Here is a 25405-nt window from a genome sequence, read left to right as displayed (position 1 = left end):
ATGTCCGCATCACCAATAAACTAACATGGTCCAAGCACACCATGACAGTTGTGAAGAGTGCACAACAAAACCTATTCCCCCTCAGGAGACTGAATATATTTGGCATGGGTCCTCAGATCCTCAAAAGGTTCTACAGCTGCACCATCAAGAGAATCCTGACTGGTTGCATCACTGCCTGGTATGGAACTACAGAGGATAGTGCGAACGGCCCAGTACATCACTGGGGCCAAGCCTCATGCCATCCAGGACCTCTATACCAGGCGGTGTCAGAGGAAGGCCCTAAAAATTGTCAAAGACTCCAGCCACCCTAATCATAGACTGTTCTCTCTGCTACCACATGGCAAGAGCCAAGTCTAGGTCCAAGAGGCTTCTGAACAGCTTCTACCCCCAAGCCATAAGACTCCTGAACATCTAATCAAATGGCTACCCAGACCCCCCCCACCACCACTCTCTTTACACAGCTGCTACTCTATGTTGTTGTCATTTCTGCATAGTCACTTTAATAACTCTACCTACATGTACATACTACCTCAACTAAACAGTGCCCCCGCACATTACCACCATGTATATAGTCTCACTATTGTTGTTTTACTGCTGCTTCTTAATTACTTGTTACTTTTATCTCTTATTCTTGTCTGTATTTCTTGAAATTGCATTGTTGGTTGGGGGCTCGTAAGTAAGCATTTCACTGTAAGGTTGTTGTATTCGGCGCATGTGACTAATAACATTTGATTTGACTGCAGCTGTTTTTAAGAGTGATTGTACCTCCCACGGTCAGCAGGGACTTGTTGATGAGAGTGGTGACAAACTGAAGCAGGCTAGAACAGGTTTTGAGTAGAGATGTAGGGATAGGGTCAAAGGAGCAAGTGGTGGCCTTCATTTTTAAAATCTGAGAAGCGATTGCTCTGCTCAGATGAGGTTGCAGGAGGTCATGAGTTTGCAGGGTTGTGAAGGCGGTTGATAGTTGAGAACAGGGTTCTGGGGTTATCTTTGTGTTGTCAATTGTGGTGGAGTAGAAGGCAGATTGTGCTGCTTTTAGGGCAGCAGAGTAGCTTGATTGGTGATCTTTGTACAAGTAACTGGACAGTGAGGCCATCCACCCTCTAACGCCTCTCAAGTTTACAGCCATGAGTCTTCATTCTGCACAGTTCATCAGTAAAAACCAGGGTGAAGAATGTTGGAAAGTTACTTTTCGTGTTTTTTCGGGAGCAAGGATGTACAGCCTGCACTTATACAGATTGACCATGTCATCGAGGACCAACTCACTGCAGTCAGACTCAAAGGTAGGATGGATGTGTTCCAGAAAGAGGGATGGGTTGAGTTTCCTTAGGTTGCGGAATTTAATGGTCCTCTTTGGGAGTTGGAGAGGTCAAAGACAGTGTCACAGCCTTGTGGACAGAGATGCCTAGCTCGATGACATCCAAGTCAGAGGGAGGGACAGTGATAATGATGTCCAATGTGTGTCCACGTTTGTGGATGGGAACATTTACATGTTGCACAAGGTTTAGTCAGTCCAGCAAGTTAAGTAAGTCAGCAGCCATAGAGTACGTGGGTGAGTCAACATGGATGTTAAAGTCTCCCAAAATTACAATGTTGGAGAGGATGGGGCATACAGAGGTTAATAGTTCTGAAAACTCAGGAATAAAATAAGTGCTTGTCTAGAGGGGTGGTAAACAAGGTTAACAGTGCGAGGATTTGGTTGTTTACATTTCAAAGCAAGGCACTTAAAATTCAGAAAATCAGCTTCAGTCAGTAGGTTTAAAATAAAGCAGTCACTGTATAAAACAGCAAGGCCTCCACCGCGGCTGTGGCTTCGTGCCTTGTCAATGTACTTATATCTAGGCGGAGCTGCCTCATTTAGGTGGTAAAAGTCCCCCTCTTTGTGCCATGTTTCAGTAAGGCAGATCATGTCAAAGTCATTGTCAGATTTTTAAAAAGAGGAGATTTGTTTGTTAAGGTTTGAAGCTTGTATAGTGCAGAACATATGTAGGCATTGGTGGATGTAGTAGTTTCAAAGCAATAGTCTCATTGCATTTTGGTTGGTCACTGCGCTCTGTACAAACTGTAATGGCTTGGAGTGGGGGACGTCAATTGCCTAAGGGTCAGCCTGCAGAAATGGCCAGTGTCCTTTATCATGCACTCCGCTGGACATGTTTTGTTTTGCTCTCATTGCGAGTGCACACAATAGACATTAGTTTGTTAATTAGTCTACCACCTCATTGTCTGCATGTTTTCCATTTCGGAGGAGTCCTTCTGTGTACTGAATGAAGGTTGCTGCCATTACTGCATCTTTTGGTCTAGCCTTTGGTCCTGTAGATGGATATTTTAGCACATATTTTACTTCCTGCTTTGCTCCTATAGGTACACTCGCAATGGCCGCTAATCCACCCATTATGCCATCATTAGGGGCTCCTGAGTGGCGCAGCGGTCTAAGGCACTGCATTTCAGTGCTAGAAGCATCACTACAGACACCCTGGTTCGATTCCAGGCTGAATCACAAACAGCCGTGATTGCGAGTCCCATAGGGTGGCGCGCAATTGGCCCAGCATCGTCCAGGTTTGGCCGGTGTAGGCCGTCATTGTAAATAAGAATTTGTTCTTAACTGACTTGCCTAGTTAAATAAAGGTTTAATGTAAATGTTTAAAAAAATTGACATGAATAAGGATGCCCATTCTATTCATTCTATTTCTATGGCAGCACATGCAGAGAGGAGAAAATGAGGTAACAACTAAACAAAAATAATATTTGCTATTCGAACAATTATTACGGTGACCGCTGTCATTTGGCTGGCCAATTACAATCATCCAAAATTCCACGACTGTCGCAACACTAACTAGGAGTGCATCTCTATTGATGCAGCACTGACTTGCCACCCATTATGACTCTGACTATTACTTTGAAATTCCTCCGACTAAACAGGACAACCAAACAGCACAACCACACTTATAATTAAAACTAAGTACAGGGACACGCATCGTCCAATTCAACAGCAACAAAACAAATGCACAGAGCCCTAGGCATAGACACTATGACACCCACTCTGTGCTCCCAACAAATAGTTTACTGCAGGGCTTCATTTGCATATTGCTACAAGCACTATTATGCTGCTGCAGTCATCCAGCACTGCATAAATTCACCTAGCCTTCCAATCTTTATTTGGCGATGCACAAGGCTGCAATATTTATATATATTCAAAGGCTCCGTGTTCATGCCTGTATGCGCAATGTTAAAGTGGAATCCTGCAGTGTTGATTAACCTTGCATATTTACCCTGTGCCTGACTAGATGAATGACCTGGGCTCTGATAGCACATCGCACAGGCTGCTAACATGCTAACATGAATACTGCATAGCAATGCTGTAGCAATCAAACATGAGAACTTTTCATCACTCTGTAGTCCGTACCACAGCGCACCGCACACATATTCACCAGTCAGGCAGAGTGAGTCTGAAGTTAAGACCGGCTGTCAAACTTGGCCCCTCAACTCAGAATTAAGTTATTACTGAGTTTCAGTTTGGCATTTCACTGCCTGTTTCATGTGTCACTCTGCTTATTGCAGCATTTGCAATATTCCTTAAAAACAAAAAACGCAACTGAAAAAGGAGGAACATACGCCAAAGCATTCACTGGGTGTTTTGGCAGTTAATACCTGGCAGCATTGCTTTAGAACAAAGAGGCCGTAGTAATTTGGCGGTTGGTGCTATGTCTTATTGGGAGACACTGACCAGAGCTGGGCCGAGTTGAACCCCATGAACAATACTTTTTCCATCTTAATTTCCCCATAATGGACAGTTTCAGGCTAAGCTGTGGGTGGTGTGCTGTGTGAGAAGAAGAGCAGCCCAGTGCTAAGACAGACTGGGGCACTAAGGCAGGGATTCAATATAACCTGTCATACCAATGTTAGTATAATGTCTATGTTTACAAAGTACTGGTTGTGCACAAAAACTTGCCACTTCTTATTCTGAGAAGTGGAAGCATCTACCTATGGGGAGTAGTGCTGTAGACTCTTACTTATAGTTTACATTTATTTTGCTTTGTGCGAATTGGGGAAAATCACACACAAAACATTGGCCACACAGGCACTCATGAATGACTAACCCTTTTCATTAAAACACATCCTTTCTTTCCTCATTCTTTCAGAAAAATTATACATGTTTTTTATTGAAAGCCAGGGGAGTGGAAAAGTGTCGTCTCAGGGGATCTCTGCTCTGTCTGGCAGCGACAATAACACTCCCGGCTTCAACTGCTTCCCAAAACCAGGAGGGGATCAGGAGCCACTCATCTCTGGCCTGTGGTTTCAGGAACAGAAGACATCCCTGCTCTTCTTCCAGCCAGGAATGACTGGCTTTCCAGTGGGGAGGGAAACAGGGAGAAAGTGAAGGATCAGTATGCAGGGATCAGCACGTCACTTTGGTATTAGGCCAGTGTCTGTGCCACAGTGAGGTGCTCCTGCCCAGTCCGTGCTCAGTGTCCAGTCAGTCAGTGGGCCCCTACAGTGACTGGGGCACCACCATCCCAAGGTCCTGCCTGGCTCAAGCTAAGCTCTGTTTTCAATTATGTTCAGGTCTCCAAAGTGCTTCTGCTTACTCATCTCTACACACAACATTGCCCAGCCTCCCCCTTACCGTTCTCTCTCTTTGCTTTTTTTTTTCTTTCAGACCTTGAATACATATTGAATTAAACTAAATAAATTTGAGAGCTGTTCATGCTGCTCATTCCATGGGTAAGCAAATGCTCCTATCACTGTCTCACCCAAGCATCTTTGACCTGTGTTTTGGCTTACTGCCCACATACCTCCTGTATCCACAGCACTAACTTGGGAGTTGGTAATATCCCGCTCGTTTAGTAAAGTGCAGCCAGGATCCATAAAGAGCGCAAGTTCTCCGCTTTCTCTCTGTTTATCATACAGGTGCATGTGTGATCAAGTGTGTGTTGCTTGTGTGGTTGCCATTTCACTGGCAGAGCTTGTTTTCGGGGGGGGGGTTGTTTTAGCAAACTAATTTCAGCTCACATCAAGCTCGTAGCACGGCTAATACTATACAGAAAAACACCGCAAAGCTCAATGCAGAAGATGATTACGTATCAAGCACTACACTCCATAAACTACTATAAACTACTAAATAAATAAAATAAAAAGTTAGTTATCTGTCTTCTCTCAATCATGAATTTTCCATTGTTGCGCTTTAAGAAACATGGTTGACTGAAGAGACAACCATGCTTCATGACATGTCTCCTTATAATGCTGTTTACCACTGTAGAACATCAAGAGTGGGAGGAGAGTGTCCATTCATGTTCATAAACATTTTCACATTTTTGTAAGAGAATAAGGGCACAAGGTGATACCCAAATGCAGACACAGGAGGCAGATGGTTGAGCTCCAATATTTATTATAACAAAAGGGGTAGGCAAAAGGCAGGTCAGAGTTCAAACAGTACCAGGCAATAGGCAGGCTCGAGGTCAGTGGGAGGCAGAGTGGCCAGGCAGGCAGTCAGGCTCAGAGTCAGGACAGGCAGGGTTTCAGTAACCAGGTCAGAGTCCAAACGGTACCAGACGATAGGCAGGTTCGAAGTCAGGGGCAGGCAGAGTGGTCAGGCAGGCGGGCTCAGAGTCAGGACAGGCAAGGATCAAAACCAGGAGGGCGAGAAAAGAGAGACTGGGAAAAGCAGGAGCTGAGACAAAGAAGACAAACTGGCACAGAGAGACAGGAAACACAGATATATGGCATCCTACCTGGGCGCATACCTGGTTGACCGGGGTGTCGGCGGTGGAAGTCGGGCTGGATCCAGGATGTCTCTAGCGAGAACCCAGCACCTCTCCTCCAGGTCGTAACCCTCCCAGTCAACCAGGTACTGGAAACCCCTGCCCCGTGGTCAAACACCTAGGATGCTTTTACCGGCTGGCCATCAATGACATGGGGAGGAGGGGTGGGCCTGGAGACGGTGTTGCCATCAGAAGGAAAGAGCCCAGTAACAAAGTCCAGAGAGATATGGGACCAGGGACGATGAGGGACAGGTAGTGGCTGAAGGAGACCAGAAGGAGCTTTCTGTGGATTTTGTTTTGAGCACACACAGTGCACGCGGCGACGAAGGCAGAGACGTCATGAACCATTGTGGGCTACCAGAAACGTTGTCAGAGAAAGGCTAGGGTTCGACGGGAACCTGGATTACAGGTCAGCCTGGAGGAATGAGCCCATTCCAGGACCCGGGACCGGACTGTGTTTGGGACAATTAACCGGTTAGCCGGGCCCCCTTCAAGTTCATGCTGGGAACGTTGTGCCTTGCAAACCAAGGTTTCAATACCCCAACCCACTGAAGCCGCAAGGCAGGAGGTAGGGAGAATGGTTTGGAGACCGAGGGTGTGGCAGAGGAACTGTATAGGCAGGAAAGAGCATCAGGCTTCACTTCCTTTCTGCCGGATTGAGCCGATGGGACAGGAAGGAGCAGGGATTGAGCCGATGGGACAGGAAGGAACAGGGATTGAGCCGATGGGACAGGAAGGCACAGGGATGGAGCTTTTGGTCCTGGGCAGATCGCTGGAACTGGATGGCCTCCACTACAACATCAGAAGCCTCAACCTCCAGCACAAATTGACGGGACGGGTCCGGATGGACGAGGATGGGTGCTGTGGTGAACCAATGCTTCAGGTCTACAAAGGCTCTGTCAACAGCTGGAGACCATGTGAATGGTACTTTCGGAGAAGTGAGTGCAGAGAGGGGGGCCGTCAGGGTGCTGTAGCCCAGAATGAAACAGCGGTAGAAGTTAGCAAACCCCAGGAAACGTTGTAACTGCACCCTGGACGTAGATTGAAGCCAATCTACCACTGCTTTCACATTTTCAGGATCCATTTGGACGTTTCCGTCTGCGATGACATATCCCAGAATAGAGATTGTAGGGTGGTGGAACTCACACTTCTCAGCTTTCACAAACAACTAGCTCTCTAGGAGGTGCTGAAGGATTTGTATGACATGGAGAACGTGTTCTTGGGCAGACTGGGAAAAAACAGGATGTTGTCAAGTTAGCCGAACACAAACCGATTTAGCATGTCCCGGAGCACATTCTTTACCAGGGCCTGGAAGACAGTGGGGGCATTGGTGAGTCCAAACGGCATGACCTCTTACTCATAATGTCCCCTGGCTGTGTTAAATGCTGTCTTCCACTCATCTACTTCACATATCCAAACCAGGTGGTAGGCATTCCGAAGGTCTAGCATGGAAAAAATGTTGGCCTCCTGGAGAGGTTCGAAAGCCGAGGAGAGGAGTGGTAGGGGGTAACGATTCTATATTGTTATATCATTAACACCCTGGTAGTCAATGTACGGACGCAGGGTTTTAGAAAAACACAGCGCAGGCAGGAGATGCAGACAGACGGATGCCTCCAGTAGCCAGAGAATCCTCAATGTACTCCTCCATGGCCTTGGTCTCCGGGCTGGATAGAGAATATAGCCGACCACGAGGTGGTGTGGTGTCGGGGAGGAGATCAATGGCACAATCATAAGGACGGTGCGGGAGAAGAGAAGTAGCACGTACCATACTGAATACCTCCAGGAGGTCATGGTACTCAGTGGGAATGGCAGACATCTGAGGCTTTGCTTACGCCCTGAGGAAGACGTCTCGGGGACGGCTGTGCCGCTTTAAGGCAATGGGAATGACAAAACGGGCTCCAACCCAGGATGGAGCTCGTGGTCCAGTCAATAACAGGGTTGTGTTTTTTGGAGCCAAGAACATTCCAGAGAAACAGGAACATGGGGTGAATCGATGAGGAGGAACCGTATGGTTTCACTGTGGTTTCCTGAAACCCGTATCTGAACGGGCACTTTGCTATGGGTGACTCTTCCAATTGAGCGGCTGTGGGGACAGAGAGAGGTTGAGTGGGAATACCTCATTCAGAAACCATGGTAGCATCCAGAAAACTTTCATCAGCCCCAGAGTCAATGAGCCCAGAGAGACTTAGACTGATCTCCCCACAGCAGAATCACAAAAAAAGTGTATGGGTGATGGGAATTAGGGGACTCCCAGTCTGGCTCACCAGAGTACTTGTACCCACCAGAGAAGGTTTTCTTAACAGGACAGGTGGCAATATAATGTCCCACACCTCCACAGTACAGACAACAGTTATAACTCAGCCTATGTGAGCGTTCCCCAACTGATAATCTAGCTCTTCCCAGTTGCATGGGCTCTGGAGTATCCAACCCATCCATGGCCGATGATTCTCGAGAAACCTTGGGTGTTTTCGGCTCTCCTCCGAAATAAACACTTTGGGATTTCCGGATTCCTTAGGGCATGCGTCAGCATCAACAGATGAATGACTGTTACCGAGGCCCAACCTCCTTTCACACTGGCGTTCTTGTAGGCGCCCATCAATCGTAATCGAAAGAGCAATAAGGGAATCGAGGTCTCGTGTTATTTCCCGAGCTGCGAGCTCATCCTTTATCTCCTCGACAGTCCATGGAAGAAGGTGTCAAACAGAGCCTCCGGTTCCAGGAACTCTCGGTGACCAATCTACCACGTAGTCTGCCACACTAGGGAAGTTCTGACGTACCTGCAGTAGTTTTCGAGACGGGCACTGGAGAATCAAAAACCTTCCTCACCTCTACCATAAATTCCTCCAGGCTATGGCACACAGCGAATTGCTGCTCCCACACAGACGTCACCCAGGAGAACGCCCTTCCGGACAGTAGCGTGATTAAATACGCTATCTTCGATTGGCCCGATGGGAATGAAGAGGGCTGGAGTTCGAAAATCAGGGAGCACTTGGAAAGGAATGCCCGGCAGGTACCTGGATCACCTGCCTAACGCTCCGGAGGAGGTCAGCGAGTTTCTCGGGGATCCAGGTTAGGTTGAACCAACCCACCACTAGTATATAGGTTAGTGGGTGGCTGGGAGGTCTCAGATGTGGCGTGCTGCCTATGATCTACTTCATGGATTTTCTCCATTATCGCCTTAAACCCTTGGTCGTGGCATTCCATCAGGGAACGAAGCCCTTCCAAAAGGTCCTGAAATAGCTCCTCATGCCTCCCAATGGTGGCTCCCTGCAGGGAGACAATGTGATGGAGCTGGTCCAAGTCTGTTGGGTTTGTCATGGCCAGTTCTTACTACAAGGGCACAAGGCGAGACCCAAATGCAGACATATGAGGTAGATGGTTGAGCTACGATATTTATTATAACAAAAGGGGTAGGCAAAAGGCAGGTCAGGGACAGGCGAGAGTTCATAAACAAGGTCAGAGTCCGAACAGTACCATGTGATAGGCAGGAGCTGAGAGGAGCTGAGACACAAAAATGCTGGTTGACTTGACAAACAAGAGGAACTGGCACAGAGAGACAGGAAACACAGGGATAAATACACCGGGGATAATAAGCGACACCTGGAGGGGGTGGAGACAAGCACAAGGACAGGTAAACAGATCAGTGTGTGACAAAGAGAGGACCTCACACTTACATATGATAACATTGATGTTTAATCTCTTTTCATAGAAATTCCCTCCTGTATATGTTTTGGTGGTAAAAAAGTGATAATTGGATGCATCTACAGTATCTGCCATCCAATTCTGTCATTGGTAGTTTCATTGATATCCTTACACCTTGGATTTGATTAATAATGAAAATGTAAAGAATCTATTGGGTTATTACAACATAAATTGATTTAAAAGTGAGAACCACTCTATGGCATCTGACTTTTTGAATATTTTATACTCCAGCTATCTGTATCCCTTCATCTATAAGCCCACAAGACTGATCAGTTCATCTGTATCCCTTCATCTATAAGCCCACAAGACTGAAGGGATACAGATGAACTGATCAGTCTTGTGGGCTTATAGATCATCAGTTCATCTGTATGTCTTCATCTATAAGCCCACAAGACTGATCAGTTCATCTGTATTCCTTCATCTATAAGCCCACAAGACTGATCAGTTCATCTGTATCCCTTCAGTCTTGTGGGCTTATAGATGAAGGGATACAGATGAACTGATCAGTCTTGTGGGCTTATAGATCATCAGTTCATCTGTATGTCTTCATCTATAAGCCCACAAGACTGATCAGTTCATCTGTATTCCTTCATCTATAGGCCCACAAGACTGATCAGTTCATCTGTATCCCTTCATCTATAAGCCCACAAGATTGATCAGTTCATCTGTATCCCTTCATCTATAAGCCGACAAGACTGATCAGTTCATCTGCCACCCTCATTGATAATGTTTTAACACATTTTTTGAATATTGTGGCTCATACAGGTATACTTTATACTGACATTTTTGACCACTTTCCAAAATTCCACTTCCCTTTGGCAGCTGGAAATGAATGGATGGGAATGATTAGTAGCATTAAATGTAGAATATTTAACACAAGTAATTGTGGGTGCTTGTAAGATGTTGATTGATGATATTTAATTGGAAAATGTTTAGAATCAAGCCATTGTGGAGCCTGCTTACCAGACTTTTCTCACATCTTTCAATTCTGTATTTCACCACTGCTTTCCCTTAGTAAACCACGTAAGACAGGAGCAGAATGTTATGTAAACCTTGGTTTACAACCGGTCTCATAAACTCAGTTAAAAATAAAGTTGTATAAAAATGTCTCACAAATCCCTTTCCCCTGAATTCTGCAAATTACAAAAAGTATAAGAACAAATTTTACTCACCTACTTCGGATATCCCCAAAAATATATTTCACTAACAAAATCTAAGAATCCTTAAATAATATAAAGTAATCTTGGAAAATCATCAATCAACTGTTGAATAAGAAAAAGGCATATACAACTATTCCATCTCAATGTATTGTTATAAATACAATACAATAAATTAAACTTTATTGTATTCACAGTAAAAAAATATCGAAAGAAAAAGAGCCAGAATCTCAATTGTTGGGAATGAAAAGTCACATCCACTAGATTCCTCTGAATTGTAATTGATGAAAATATATCCTGAAAAGATCATATTCAATTTGTATGCAGCAAAGTGATAAAATCTGTTGGTATAAGAAAGATACTATAGCTTAATATACCAATATCTCATTTACTGTAATATTGTCTGGGCCAGTACAGATATACCTCCAACCTACACAAATTACTCAACATACAAAATACATTTGCAAGACTAGCCACCTCCTGGCTTCATCTGCACCTTTGCACCTAAGAAACTCAATATCCTGTCTATGTACGACATTAATGTATGCCAATTATGCACTTTCATTTACAAATACTCATACCTACCTGACAGTTTACCTAAAAGTTTACCTACAGTTTATCTAAAACCTTCAATGGATTCTTCCAGGTTAACACTGAAATCCATCTATATGAAACAAGATACTGCGATAACCTTCACCCTTCCCACTGCCGCACCTCACATAGAGAATTTACTATCAGAAACAGAGGTACCATACTCTAGAATTTTTATCTTCACATTGCCAAAACATCATCATCCCTCAATAACTTAATCCCTCAAGCAAATACTGGGGGTCAGCCTGATGAACCAAACTACTCAGTAATCTTCTCCATATAGCCTCTCTCAAAAACTCACATTTAAATATATATTTTTTCATGATTACTGATCAATTCATTTATACATTTATAATTAGTAGGTTTTGTTATCTGTTTTTACAAACCTATCATAATTTACATAATGTTGTGCAAATTCTTACACAGGGACACTCAAAGTCAATCTTAAATGAATCATTGTTTATTGCCACTGTGCTGGAGGGGTTTCAACAAACTTAATGCACCATAGTGAAAGTCTGTCAAAAGCTCTAACGGGGCAGTCCCGTTAGTTTCCTTATATACTGACAAGTTATATTTGTATTTAGCTTATTCATCATTTACAATTAATGTTTGCTTCATTCATGTGACAACCAATACTGGGTCATGCATGTGACAGACTAATACCTCAAGAGGCTTCTTCTCTCTAAGCTGAGACCTTGAAACTGAGATATCCCTTTCTCTAAACAAGGTTCTGGATGTAATGCCAAATTGCAGTTACTGATAGTGAGGATTTGTTCAATCAGTCACTTGCATGAACACAGAAATTGGTTTTTAGAAAAGCACAAGCAGAGAACATAGAAATTGGTAAATAGAAAAGCACCAACATGAAATGTTCCATCACAGTAAGAATTCACAACCCTGAGTCAATATAGATTAGAATCACCTTTGGCAGCGATTACAGCTGTGAGTCTTCTGGGTAACTCTCTAAGAGTTTTTCACACCTGGATTGTACAATGTTTGCCCATTATTATTTACAAAATTCTTCAAGCACTGTCAAGTATGATGTCGATCATTGCTAGACAACCATTTTCAAGTCCTGCCATAGATTTTCAAGCAGATTTAAGTCAAAACTGTAACTCGGCCACTCAGGAATATTCACTGTCTTCTTGGTAAGGAACTCCAGTGTAGGTTTGGCCTTGTGTTTTAGGTTATTATCTTGCTGAAAGGTGAATTAATCTTACAGTGTGTGCTGGAAAGCAGACTGAACCAGCTTCTCCTTTAGCATTTTGCCTGTGCTGAGCTCCATTCTTTAAAAACAAAATCCTGAATAACTCCCCAGTTCTTAACAATTCCAAGCATACCCATTACATGATGCAGTCACCACTATGCTTGAAAATATGAAGAGTGGTACTCAGTAATGTGTTGTATTGGATTTGCACCAAACATAATACTTTGTATTCAGGACAAAAGTGAATTGCTTCGCAAAATGGTTTGCAGTACCACTTTAGTGCCTTGCTGCAAACATGTTTTTGAATATTTCTATTCTGTACAGGCTTCCTTCTTTTCACTCTGTCAATTAAGTTATTATTGTGGAGTAACTACAATGTTGTTGATCCATCTTCAGTTTTCTCCTATCCTAAGTGCTTAAAAATCACCATTGGCCTCATGGTGAAATCCCTGAGAGGTGTCCTTCCTCTCCGGCAACTGAGTTAGGAAGGATGCTTGTATCTTTGTTGTGACTTGGTATATTGTATAACTTCACCATGCTCAAAGGGATGTTCAATGCCTGCTTTTGTTTATTTTTACCCATTTACCAATAGGTGCCCTTCTTTGATAGGCATTGGAAAACCTCCCTGGTCTTTGTCGTTGAATCTTTGTGTGAAATTCACTGCTTGACTGAGGGACCTTGCAGATAATTGTGTGTGTGTGGTACAGAGATGGGGTAGTCATTCATAAATCATGTTAACTACTATTATTGAACACAGAATGAGTCCATGCAATTTATATGATTTGTTAAGCAAATCGTTACTCCTGAACTGATTTGGGCTTGCCATAACAAAGGGGTTGAATACTATTTGTCTAAATGTTTTACCAACAAAATTCCACTTTGACATTATGGGGTATTGTGTGTAGATCAGTGACACAAAACCAACATTTCATCAATTTTAAATTCAGGCTGTAACATAACAACATTTGGAAAAAGTCAAGGAGTGTGAATACTTTCTGAAGGCACTGCATATTCTTATGGGAGCCAAATTGTTTATGTGATCATCAGAGGGGAAAAGAAAGCACATCCATGCTCCAGTCTCAGCTTTCATGAATGGGTTCATAATAGCTTACAGCCAAAGCGGTTCAAACACTAGAGCCAAATTCATAGGAAGAAAATACATTCAACATTGGCCTCAGAAACCACCAGAAACTAATCGCCAGAAGCTTCCGTTTTACCACAGAGAACGTTAGCTTCAATCTGTTCACCTCTACCTTTCCTGGCTGGCAAAGTACCAGGGTGTTGTCGCTGGTTTTTAATCTGAATTTAGAGAATTGAAAACGGAATCTGAATGCATCTGAGAAGTTCAATATATTAAACTTTGATTAACTTGAAATCATGGTTTGTAAATTTGATACACAGACAATATAATCCAATATCTACCCTATTGAAATGTAATATATAAATATAGGATTTGAATATTCAATTCAGTTTTTAAATAACATTTAAATTTAACACAATATTCATTCAATTTAAAATCATGAAATTCAAGTTGTGCATTAGAAAATATTATAATATTAGAAAATATTATAATATTATTATCCTAATATAATATCCTAATACAAATTCAAAATTATATAATTAAAATACAATCTGTTGGCAATGAAATCACTCCATATAGAACCTCTAAGCACCTGAACCCAAAGACTTAACACTGAGTGCATGTATAGTAGTCTCTCATGACAGACTTAATATTAGCTGGCCTGTGCGCACACAAGATTTGGTTCTAGGTGCCAAGATCATATGTACTGTATAGAGACCGCGGAAGAGGCGACGTGACAGGGTTTACGCCCATCAAAATATGTCCACGATAAGCAGACCGCCTGCCATCCCGCTCAGCCTATGGCCTTATAATGAAGCACACAATGAGAGCACAGCATCTCTCACAGGGTCTTAGCATGCAAAGCCTCCTCTATTTGGTTTTTACTATATGTAAATTCTTCTGCATTAGGTGAATCTGTTTCAGCTACAGATGCCATTATCTACTTAATTCTAAAGCGGTGACTGCTAAGTGAGGGGAGAACTATGGGATGATTGGCAGATTGGTATTGGATTGTGGAATAATAGACATGTTGAATCATAAGGATTCATAGAGATCCAATTATATAATTTCCATGTGTTTAATATGCTAAACTGACATTTGGGAATTTAAAAATTGTCAAGAATTTGATGACCAGTTGGTCAATATACACGTGACACAAAAACTAAAAAGTATTGTAAAGTGTGAAATATTTATTACAAAGTTAATATGTACACTTGACAGTACATGTAAAAAACAATTAGCGACTATTCCATGAAAATTTTAAATTTCCTATAAAGATATCAATACTTACAAAATGACACATGTATAAAATATATTGCATAACTTGCCATATCCTGAAAATGTGCTTAAAGAAAAGTAAAGGCGTTTAACAGAGTTCAGCTCCTGTCCTCTTCCCAGCATTCCTCCTCAGGTTTTCCGTGCTCGTTTTCCCACGACAAAGGGCAGAGCAGAGTCTTCCTCCCTGGAGCAGAAAGCCCGTTTCCCACTCGAGGCGTTCTCTGAAACTCTGGAGAGAGAAATTCTCATAAGTGAGTCTGGGGCTTTTGGTCATGTATCAAGCCCCAGATGAATGGAGTAGAAAGACCAAATCACATTATTCGAAAAAATGACAATTCATGACTTCTATGGAACAATTCTCTCACAGACAAATGGGCAGACAAAATGTGTCTTTATTTGCGCTGATGAGTCCTGTTCCCTATACAGCCCTGACCAAATCACACCCAGGGCTGCTCTACCACAGATAGTTACAGCATAGCCATCTCTGCATGCATGGGGGGGGGGGGATAATAGTAGAACATTTAGGTTATGTCTCCCATCCCTAAATGGTATCCCCACTAATGATATTGCTAGAATAAAACACTCCTTGACAACAGTGTGTTTCCAGGGAATTGGTACAGATATGTTGAAGTGTGAGGCATGGTGGTCTGGATGCGGTACAGGTCCTAATCTACTGTCCACTGTCACAGCAAAAGGCTTATAACATGTAGGATTTCTCCCTGCTCTGTTCTCCGCTCACATTCCTCTGTGGCCACATGCCCACTAACACAGACAGAAGGTCAACATGTGGAGGTCAGGTCTCTGCAGGGGGCAGCAGGTCACCGACCGTTCTGCACTGTGGGATACATGTAAGATATCTCAACATGTAGAGCATTGGCCTGGCAGGGTGCTGCAGGTCAAAGGGCATAGTCTCAAGAAGAGCTATGGTGGCCCTTCAGGTCGTTCTCCTAGTATCTAGGCCAGTGATCCCCAGTGGGGTGACTGAAGTGTTATTTTGGAAATGTTGACACAAGGAATTGACTTTATCCATGACATCAAAGGAAATAGTAGTCTAAAACAAAAGGCTTTTGGGGAAAGGGGGATACCTAGTCAGTTGTACAACTGAATGCCTTCAACTGAAATCTGTCTTCCACATTTACACCCAACCCCTCTGAATCAGAGAGGAGCAGAGGGCTGCCTTAATCGTCATTTTGAAAGACTTATCTGTGCTCTAGCTCTGAATGAAATGCCCCACCTGACCTTCCACGGTCTGCTGATTTCCTCTCTGAAATTATAAAATCCCAGAGAATGCTTTCTCCTGAACTTTCCAACCTTTCTCCCTCTCTGTTCCCTTTGCTGCTTATTGCCAGTGCGACGCACAGAATCCTGAGAAGTAGTCATATGTTCTTCTCCCTGATTTCATTTTTTCCACAATTAATTAACACCAAGGGGTAAACAGGTTTTCGGGTTGTTAATTAACCTTTTTGGGATAGGGGCCAGCATTTTCACTTTTGGAGGAATAGCGTGCCCAAAGTGAACTACCTCCTACTCTGTCCCAGATGCTAATATATGCTTATTATTAGTATTGGATAGAAAACACTCTGAAGTTTCTAAAACCGTTAGAATGATGTCTGTGAGTTTAACAGAACTCATATGGCAGGCGGAAATCCTGAGAAAAATCCAACCAGGAAGTGGGAAATCTGAGGTTTGTAGTATTTCAAAGCTTGGCGTACTGAATACACAGTGTCTATGGTGTCAAGTTGGACTTCCTAAGGCTTCCACTAAATGTCAACCATCTTTAGAAACTTGAATGAGGATTCTACTATAAAGGAGGGGCTCATGAGACCTGTTTGAGTCAGTGGTCTGGCAGAGTGTCTCAGGCTCGTGACGCACGCTCCCGGCAGAGTTAGCTCTTGTTCCAGTGCTTTTCTTCAGACATAGGAATTCTCCGGTTGGAACATTATTGATGTTTTATGTTAAAAACATCCTAACGATTGATTCCATACATCGTTTGACTTGTTTCTACGACCTGTAACGGAACATTTCGAGTTGTCGTCTGGACGAAGTGCTCGCGCCTCATGAAGATGGATTACTGGGCTGAACACGCTAACAACAAGAGGCTATTTGGACATAAATGATGGACATCATGGAACAAATCAGTCATTTATTGTCGAACTGGGATTCCTGGGAGTGCCTTCTAATGAAGATCATCAAAGGTAAGTGAATATTTAGTGTTATTTCTAACTTCTGTTGACTCCAAAATGGAGGATATTTCTCTGGCTGGATTGGGTTCTGAGTGCCGTTCTCAGATTATGTTTTTTCCGTAAAGTTTTTTTGAAATCTGACACAGCGGTTGCATTAAGGAGTTCTATCTTTAATTCTGTGAATAACACTTTTATCAATATTTATGAGTATTTCTGCAAAATCACCGGATGTTTTGGAATCAAAACATTACTGCACGTAACGCGCCAATGTAAACAGATTTTTGGATATAAATATGCACATTATCGAACAAAACATACAAGTATTGTGTAACATGATGTCCTATGAGTGTCATCTGATGAAGATCATCAAAGGTTAGTGATTAATTTTATCTATATTTCTGCTTTTTGTGACTCCTATCTTTGGCTGGAAAAATGGCTGTGTTTTTTGACTTGGCGGTGATCTAACATAATCATATATTGTGCTTTTGCTGTAAAGCATTTTAAAAATTGGACATGATGGGTAGATTACCAAGAAGTGTATCTTTCAGTTGCTGTATTGGACTTGTTAATATGTGAAAGTTACATATTTAAAAAAATATATTTTTGAATTTCGCGCGCTGCCTTTTCAACGGAATGTTGTCGAGGGGTTCCGCTCGCAGAACGCCTGCGCTAGAAAGGTTAATCTGCCCAAATCATTTCCCATCATCTCTGTTTCATGTGGAATAACCTGGATAAGTCAAATTACATCAAATTGCATTGGTCACGTACACATATTTTGCAGATGTTTCCAGCTCAAACAGTGCAGTAATACATAATACAAAACAATATACAGAAATCCCTGCAAATAAAAAGAAAGAAATTAAGAAACATCAGAATAGCGCTGAGACATAGGGAAATGAGTGGAGCAGAATAGAAGAATGCTCTGTGACCTGCGGTTCACTCTACCTCGGTTAGCGCATGGCCAACAAGTCATACAGATAATTATCACCCAGAGCTGTGTTTGGCTTCCTCGCTGGACAGCAGAATGAATGTGCCCTTCTATTGCAATGGCCCTGGACCAACTTCAACAGACTGCAGACTGTCGCCACAGAAGTTATTATGTGCTCCCCTCTCTCTCACAGCAACTTTGTTATGATGATTGGAGAGAGGACACTTGCCAGGGAAAAATCCAATAGGTCATTTTGAATTATGCCTAGTTTATTACATTTTACAAGCCACCTCCTCATTGTCATGACGTTGGCCGGTGGGTAAGGTTTATGACCCCCCCCCATAAATACCTTTCTCCCATCCCTCTCTCTTGACTCTACAGAGGGACTCTTGAATAGCCTTTGTTAAACATAGAGAGTCTGTATTTTTCGGTAATAGAACCAGTTGAAAATATGGTTCTAATGTTGGTACTTAATGAATATGATGTCAGTTCGGTTGTCATCTGAGACATTATGACTGATGACAGGACGACCTAAACTGTATCTGGGAAAGTCTACACATTATAGTGATCAGATTCACATGGAATTGTTGTGCAATTCAAATGTTTAAATATAAAATTATTTGTGACAAGATTACAATTAATTTTAGCTTCCAAATGAGAGATTTGGGTTTTCATAAGGTTAGGGCTCTGCTCAATCAGTGGCCCACCCCTGTGAAGAGACATGGGTTATAAAATATATGAAACACAGCCCTCTCCCTCCACTATATAAGCCCTTGATGAAAATGTAACCTCCTGCTCCGAGGACAATAGGATGAAAGTCCATACGTTGAAAAGGACTAACATGTCAACTACAGAACTAAGCCAAACTCAGTGTGAGCTTTGGTTGTGAATGGTATGAACTTTGAACTCTAATTCACTACAGAAGTGATACCTCCTAACCGTTGAGTTAGCAGCGGCCGCTGTAAACGTGGGCTAGGAAAGGATGGACAGCGTATCCTGTCTACCACACAACTACAACACTACAACGTATCCCGTTCACCACCAGAGACACTCTTCAAAGGACAAAGGACTCTGTTGGACAACACGGCCTTCCATCTACCACCAACCTATTGAAGCACAGCTCAGAGTAAATATTTATTGCATTTTCCTTTTCCAAATGGGTGGTAATTTAGAACGCATAAGATTCTGTATTTACGATAGAGTAGCTGCCTACAGCCCGATAGAGACATAGCTTCTCCCTTTGTTCCTCAAGTCTTCCCGCTCTTTCACTCAAACCCAACCCCCATTCTTTGTGTAACCAGCTGTCATATCTGTTCCGTCCGCTAGGGGAGTTTTCCTTTATGACATAATTTGTAATCAATGTATCATTCATTCTGTGTATATGTAATTCTGTGTGATTAGTTAGGTACTTAGTAAATAAATAATTAAACCCAATTTTGTATTGCGGATAAATATTATTTTGTGGTGCCCTGACTTTCTAGTTAATTACATTTACATGATTAGCTCAATCAGGTAATATTAATGACAGAGAAAGGATTTTATAGAATAACATGTCACATCCTTAATCCGGCATAGCCAAAGACACGACATCATCATACACCAATTACACAAAGTTTTACTCACTCTCTCTCTCACACACACACACACACACACACACAATGAAGTTGTGTGCAAATGTGCCTCATTAATTAACTCCTGATCATTCCTGAGATCACAACAAAATTTGGATTTTCATATTATCTGTTTGTCCAGCCCTTATATTTAGCCTCCCAATGAAATGTTTAATCAACCAGGGCTACAACTACAACACAAAATAATTTGACATACACTACCAGTCAAAAGTTTTAGAACACCAACTCATTCAAGGCTTTTTCTTTATATTTACATTTTAGAATAATAGTGAAGACATCACAACTATGACATAACACATATGGAATCATGTACAAACCAAAAAAGTGTACAAACCAAATATATTTTATATTTCAGATTCTTTAGATAGCCACCCTTTGCCTTGATGACAGCTTTGCACACTCTTGGCATTCTCTCAACCAGCTTCACCTGGAATGCCTTTCCAACAGTCTTGAAGGAGTTCCCACATATGCTTAGCACTTGTTGGCTGCTTATGCTTCACTCTGTGGTCCGACTCATCCCAAACCATCTAAATTTGGTTGAGGTCATGGGATTGTGGATGCCAGGTCATCTGATGCAGCACTCAAACACTTTCCTTCTTGGTAAAATAGCCCTTACACAGCCTGGAGGTGCGTTGAGTCATTGTCCTGTTGAAAAACAAATGATAGTCCCACTAAGCAAGCCCAAACCAGATGGGATAGTGTATGACTGCAGAATGCTGTTGTGGCCATGCTGATTAAGTATGACTTGAATTCTAAATAAACCACAGTGCCACCAGCAAACACCCCCACACCATAACACCATCTCCTCCATGCTTTACGGTGGGAAATACACATGCGGAGAACATCCGTTCACCCACACCACGATGAGTCGGACCATAGAGTGAAGGATAAGCAGCCAACAAGTGCTAAGCATATGTGGGAACTCCTCCAAGACTGTTGAAAAGGCATTCCAGGTGAAGCTGGTTGAGAGAATGCCAAGAGTGTGCAAAGCTGTCATCAAGGCAAAGGGTGGATATTTAAAGAATCTGAAATAAAAAATATATATTTGTTTACACTTTTTTGGTTCGTGCATGATTCCATATGTATTATTTCATAGTTTATGTCTTCACTATTATTCCACAATGTAGAAAATAGTAAAAATAAAGAAAATCCCTTGAATGAGTATGTGTTCTAAAACTTTTGACCATTAGTGTAAATTGTTTATTGACAAATGTGAATAAAAAAGGTCAGTCAATGGAAAAACCTGATCAAAATGAATTTATATGACTGGTTTAAGTAAATACATTGTTTGCTCACTGGGAAATTAATATCCAGTGACAACTGCGTGGAGTTTGGAATTTGTGACAGCAACTACGTGACCTATTAGAGTGTATTACTAGCCACTTTAAACTATGCCACATTGTTTACATACCCTACATTACTCATCTCATATGTATATACTGTACTTGATACCATCTACTGCATCTTGCCTATGCCGTTCTGTACCATCACTCATTCATATATCTTTATGAACATGTTCTTTATCCCTTTACACTTGTGTGTATAATGTAGTAGTTTTGGAATTGTTAGGTTAGATTACTCGTTGGTTATTACTGCATTGTCGGAACTAGAAGCACAAGCATTTCACTACACTCGCATTAACATCTGCTAACCATGTGTATGTGACAAATAAATTTGATTTATTACAGTCCTATAGACACTATGTTCTGGGATTTCCTATGATTTTCTATATAGAAGAACCCATTACATTCTAAGAACTTGTGTAACTTATGAGCGTCATAGAGCAAAATCAGTTGCAACCAAATTCTGATCTTTTGAACAATCACACCAGTTACTTTCACATTGGCTCTATTTCCAATTAGTTAAACAAATGTCACAATTTGGCTGCCTGTAAATGCAGCCAGAGTGGCTCAGATAAATATAAAGGGGTGGCATAGCTCTACATGTGTTCAGAGTTGGATGCAGCACCGTGGGTACCCTCGTATACCACATAGACATTTTAGTTGACGTCTGCCAATGATACTTAACTCACAATCCATAAAAAAAGCCCTGCTGAAATTGAATCCGCTATGCCATTTAGGTCACAGAAACCGCACACTTTTGTTTGGTGGAAAAACTGTCTAGACAGATGCACACACTCAAAACTACAGTGCATTCAGGAAGTATTTAGACCCCTTCCCTTTTCCACATTTTGTTATTCTGAAATGTATTAAATACACATTTTCCCTCATCAATCTACACACAATAACCCATAATGACAAAGCGAAAACAGGTTTCTAGAAATGTTTCCAAAAATCTGAAATACCTTACGAAGTATTCGTACCCTTTGTTATTAGAATCAAAATTGAGCTCATGTGCATCCATTTTCCACTGATCATCCCTGAGATTTTTCTACAACTTGATCAGAGTCCACCTGTGGTAAATTCAATTGATTGAACATGATTTGGAAAGGCACACACCTGTCTATATAAGGTTCCACAGTTGACAGTGAAGGGTACCAGAACATATCTGCAGCATTGAAGGACGCCAAGAACACAGTAGCCTCCATCATTATTTTTATTACCCTGGAACAGATGGTAATAAAAGTGTGGAAAAGTGTGTGTGTGGGTGAAAACAAATAAAATATTAACAAAAAAGGTTTGCTGTGTACCTTCAATCCCCCCTAGGCCTGCTATTTCAACATAGCACCAATAACCTGTGTCTGTCTGTCTCCCTGCCTGTCTCCCGCTTTTCTGGCACTCTGTACCTTTTGTAGTGTGTGAAACTAAACAATGTTTTGCGGGAACCTGCACAATGTTATTACAATACATTATTTTGATACATTGTAAAAAGAAAAATGAAGTATTTTTCCACATTGTACCCCAGCCAGGTACAAATTGGGGGAGGGACACAACAAATAAATAGTTTTGCATGTGTGGCTCATTACCACAATCTATCAGTATGACAAAAATAACCTCTGCTCAGAGGGCCATAGAAATATGTTTTACAGAGAGAGAAGCTAGTGTGGAAGGAGTCTCTTCCACTTTGGAAGATGAAGAATTTTCTGTGTATGAGGATCATGTCTCTATCAATTCGGAGTCTGACAGTGACTTGGAAGAAGAGGATGAGATTGGCCCTCAGCCAGCCCCAGGACCAGCTCATCAGCAACCAGCTCATTAGCAGCCTGCAGCCTGCAGGAGGAGAAATATTTATGTCAAAAAATTGTGAAATTGAATGGTCTTCTTGACGAAGGAATGAGCCACCCTGCATGGCCGCCAATGTGATAGGGATGAAACCAGAGAAAAACACGAATGGCGGTTAGTCATGGGCAGTATTCTTTTTAACTGTTCATCCCAGACACCGTCCAGTAAATTATTCTGGACTGCACTATTTTGGAGAGAAGGCATGCTTTTTTGTTGTTGCAAACTTTGGGTTTTTACCCTTGCTGGTGTTTTCAGATCCAAATAGGGAATCCACAGAATCCCTGTGGGATGCAGAAACTGGCAGATAACTTTTCCGTGCACAATGTCTCTGGAAACCTTCCACATTATTTCCAGGATTATCTGCTTCGATAACCGAGACACCAGACCAGCTCGACGGCAGAGAGACAAGCTAGCTGCAATCAGGTCAGTCTGGGACAAGTGGGTGGACCGCCTTCCCCTGTTTTACAACCCTGGGCCCAACGTTACTGTTGATGAGCATCTTATGCTATTTAGGGTCAGCTGCCCCTTCAGGCAGTACATACTGCAAAATATGGAATCAAGATCTGGGCTGCCTGTGATGCTGCTTAATCATAATCATATGTGTGGAACAGGCAAGTGTTTACAGGGAAGCCAGAAGGAGGAGTCCCTGAGAAGAACCAAGGGATGAGGTTTGCCTGAATGTGACACAGGGACCCAAGTGCCCACAACATCACATGCGATAACTTTTTTACTTTGCACAAGCTGGGACAGGAGCTCCTCAAGAGGAAGCTGACGATGGTAGGAACAGTACAAAAAAAAACAAGCCAGAGCTCCAACCTCAGCTGTTGAATACACGTAACCGGCCTATCAATTCCTCTAGGTTTGTGTTCATGGCCGACACGTTCCTAGTGTCCTACGTGCCAAAGAAAGGCAAAAATATGGTACTTATGAGTACGCTGCATCGGGATGGGTTAATCTGTGTCCAGGAACATCAAAAAACAGTAATCCATTATGATTTCAATGCCACAAAAGCAGAGGTGGACAATTTAGACAAGATGGTGGCAAAAGAAGAAACCTACGCTGGCCACTTGTGATATTCTTCGACATCTCGTTTGTCATCTGGATGGCATTGAACCCATATTGGAACAGAGAGAAGCTCCAGACCTCAAATCCAGGGGAGGCAACCTATCCCAAGGACCTCAGCTTCTGCAGTCATCGTGAGGATGATTCAAGAGGAGGATGCTGGTGCCCCATTCACTCAACCCACAGAACCAACAACTCCAATACCGGAAGTAAGTGTGAGTGATGTTGTTGCATGTGTGTGTCTGAGTCTCCTACCTTGGCCTGCTGTAACTATATATGTGAGTGAGATGTTAGTAAAATTCCAGAACTAAATGTTTTCATCATTCTAGATTACAGCCAGTAGAAACAAGAAGCGATGTGATGCAAGAATTCTAGCTTAATGCTTAGCACATAGAATTAAAAATGTTTTGTCAGATATTATTCATCCTAATCAGACAGGTTTTTTACATGGACGACACATTGGATATAATATAAGACAAGTACTGGAAACAATAGAACACTATGAAATATCTGGGAAACCAGGCCTTTTTGTCATAGCGGACTTTGAGAAGGCTTTTGATAAAGTATGACTGGGGTTTATATATAAATGCCTGGAATATTTCAATTTTAGAGAATCTCTTATAAATTGGGTTAAAGTTATGTATAGTAACCCTAGGTGTAAAATAGTAAATAATGGCTACATTTCAGAAAGTTTTAAGCTGTCAAGAGGAGTAAAACAAGGTGGTCCACTATAGGCACTATAACTATTTATTATTGGCATCGACATGTTAGCTGTTACAATTAGATCCAACAATAATATTAAAGGATTAGAAATCCATGCCTTAAAAACAAAAGGTGTCATTGTAAGCGGATGATTCATGTTTTCTTTTAAATCCACAAGTAGAATCCCTCCACAGCCTCATAGATGATCTAGAAACTTTTTCTAAAACCAAATTATGATAAACACCAGTCTCGACATCAACAGTGAAGAGGCGACACTGGGATGCTGGCCTTCTAGGCAGAGTTCCTCTGTCCAGTGTCTGTGTTCTTTTGCCCATCTTAATCTTCTCTTTTTATTGGCCAGTCTGAGATCTGTCTTTTTCTTTGCAACTCTGCCTAGAAGGCCAGCATCCAAGTGTCGACTCTTCACCATTGATGTTGAGACTGGTGTTTTGCGGGTACTATTTGATGAAGCTGCGAGTTGAGGACTTGTGAGGCATCTGTTTCTCAAACTAGACACTAATGTACTTGTCCTTTTGCTCAGTTGCGCAACGGGGCCTCCCACTCCTCTTTCTATTCTGGTTAGGGCCAGTTTGCACTGTTCTGTGAAGGGAGTAGTACACAGCGTTGTATGAGATTTTCAGTTTCTTGGCAATTTCTCGCATGGAATAGCCTTCATTTCTCAGAACAAGAATAGACTGATGAGTTTCAGAAGAAAGGTCTTTGTTTCTGGCCATTTTAAGCCTGTACTCAAACCCACAAATGCTGATGCTCCAGATAATCAAGTAGTCTAAAGAAGGCCAGTTATATTGCTTTTTTAAATCAGGACAACAGTTTTCAGCTGTGCTAACATAATTGCAAAAGGGTTTTCTAATGACCAATTAGCCCTTTAAAATTATAAACTTGGATTAGCTAACACAGGAGTGATGGTTGCTGATAATGGGC

General features: G+C 42.1%; 1 protein-coding gene across 4 annotated transcripts in view; it reads right to left on the bottom strand.

Annotated features, from left to right (window-relative positions):
• Nucleotides 1–14667: 14667 nt before the first annotated feature.
• LOC135539930 (E3 ubiquitin-protein ligase RAD18-like) overlaps nt 14668–25405 on the bottom strand; it is a 76587-nt gene continuing 65849 nt past the window's right edge. For all 4 annotated transcript variants that reach the window (XM_064966197.1, XM_064966198.1, XM_064966199.1 and 1 more), the window contains one exon: nt 14668–15004. In XM_064966197.1, the coding sequence (XP_064822269.1) occupies nt 14905–15004 (100 nt within the window). In that variant the 3' untranslated portion in view covers nt 14668–14904. The remainder of the gene's footprint in view (nt 15005–25405) is intronic.

This window comes from Oncorhynchus masou, chromosome 5 (genome assembly GCF_036934945.1).
Source record: "Oncorhynchus masou masou isolate Uvic2021 chromosome 5, UVic_Omas_1.1, whole genome shotgun sequence".
NCBI lineage: Eukaryota > Metazoa > Chordata > Actinopteri > Salmoniformes > Salmonidae > Oncorhynchus > Oncorhynchus masou.
The sequence above is the reverse complement of the archived record's forward strand: the minus strand, read 5'-3'. Positions and strand labels throughout refer to the sequence as shown.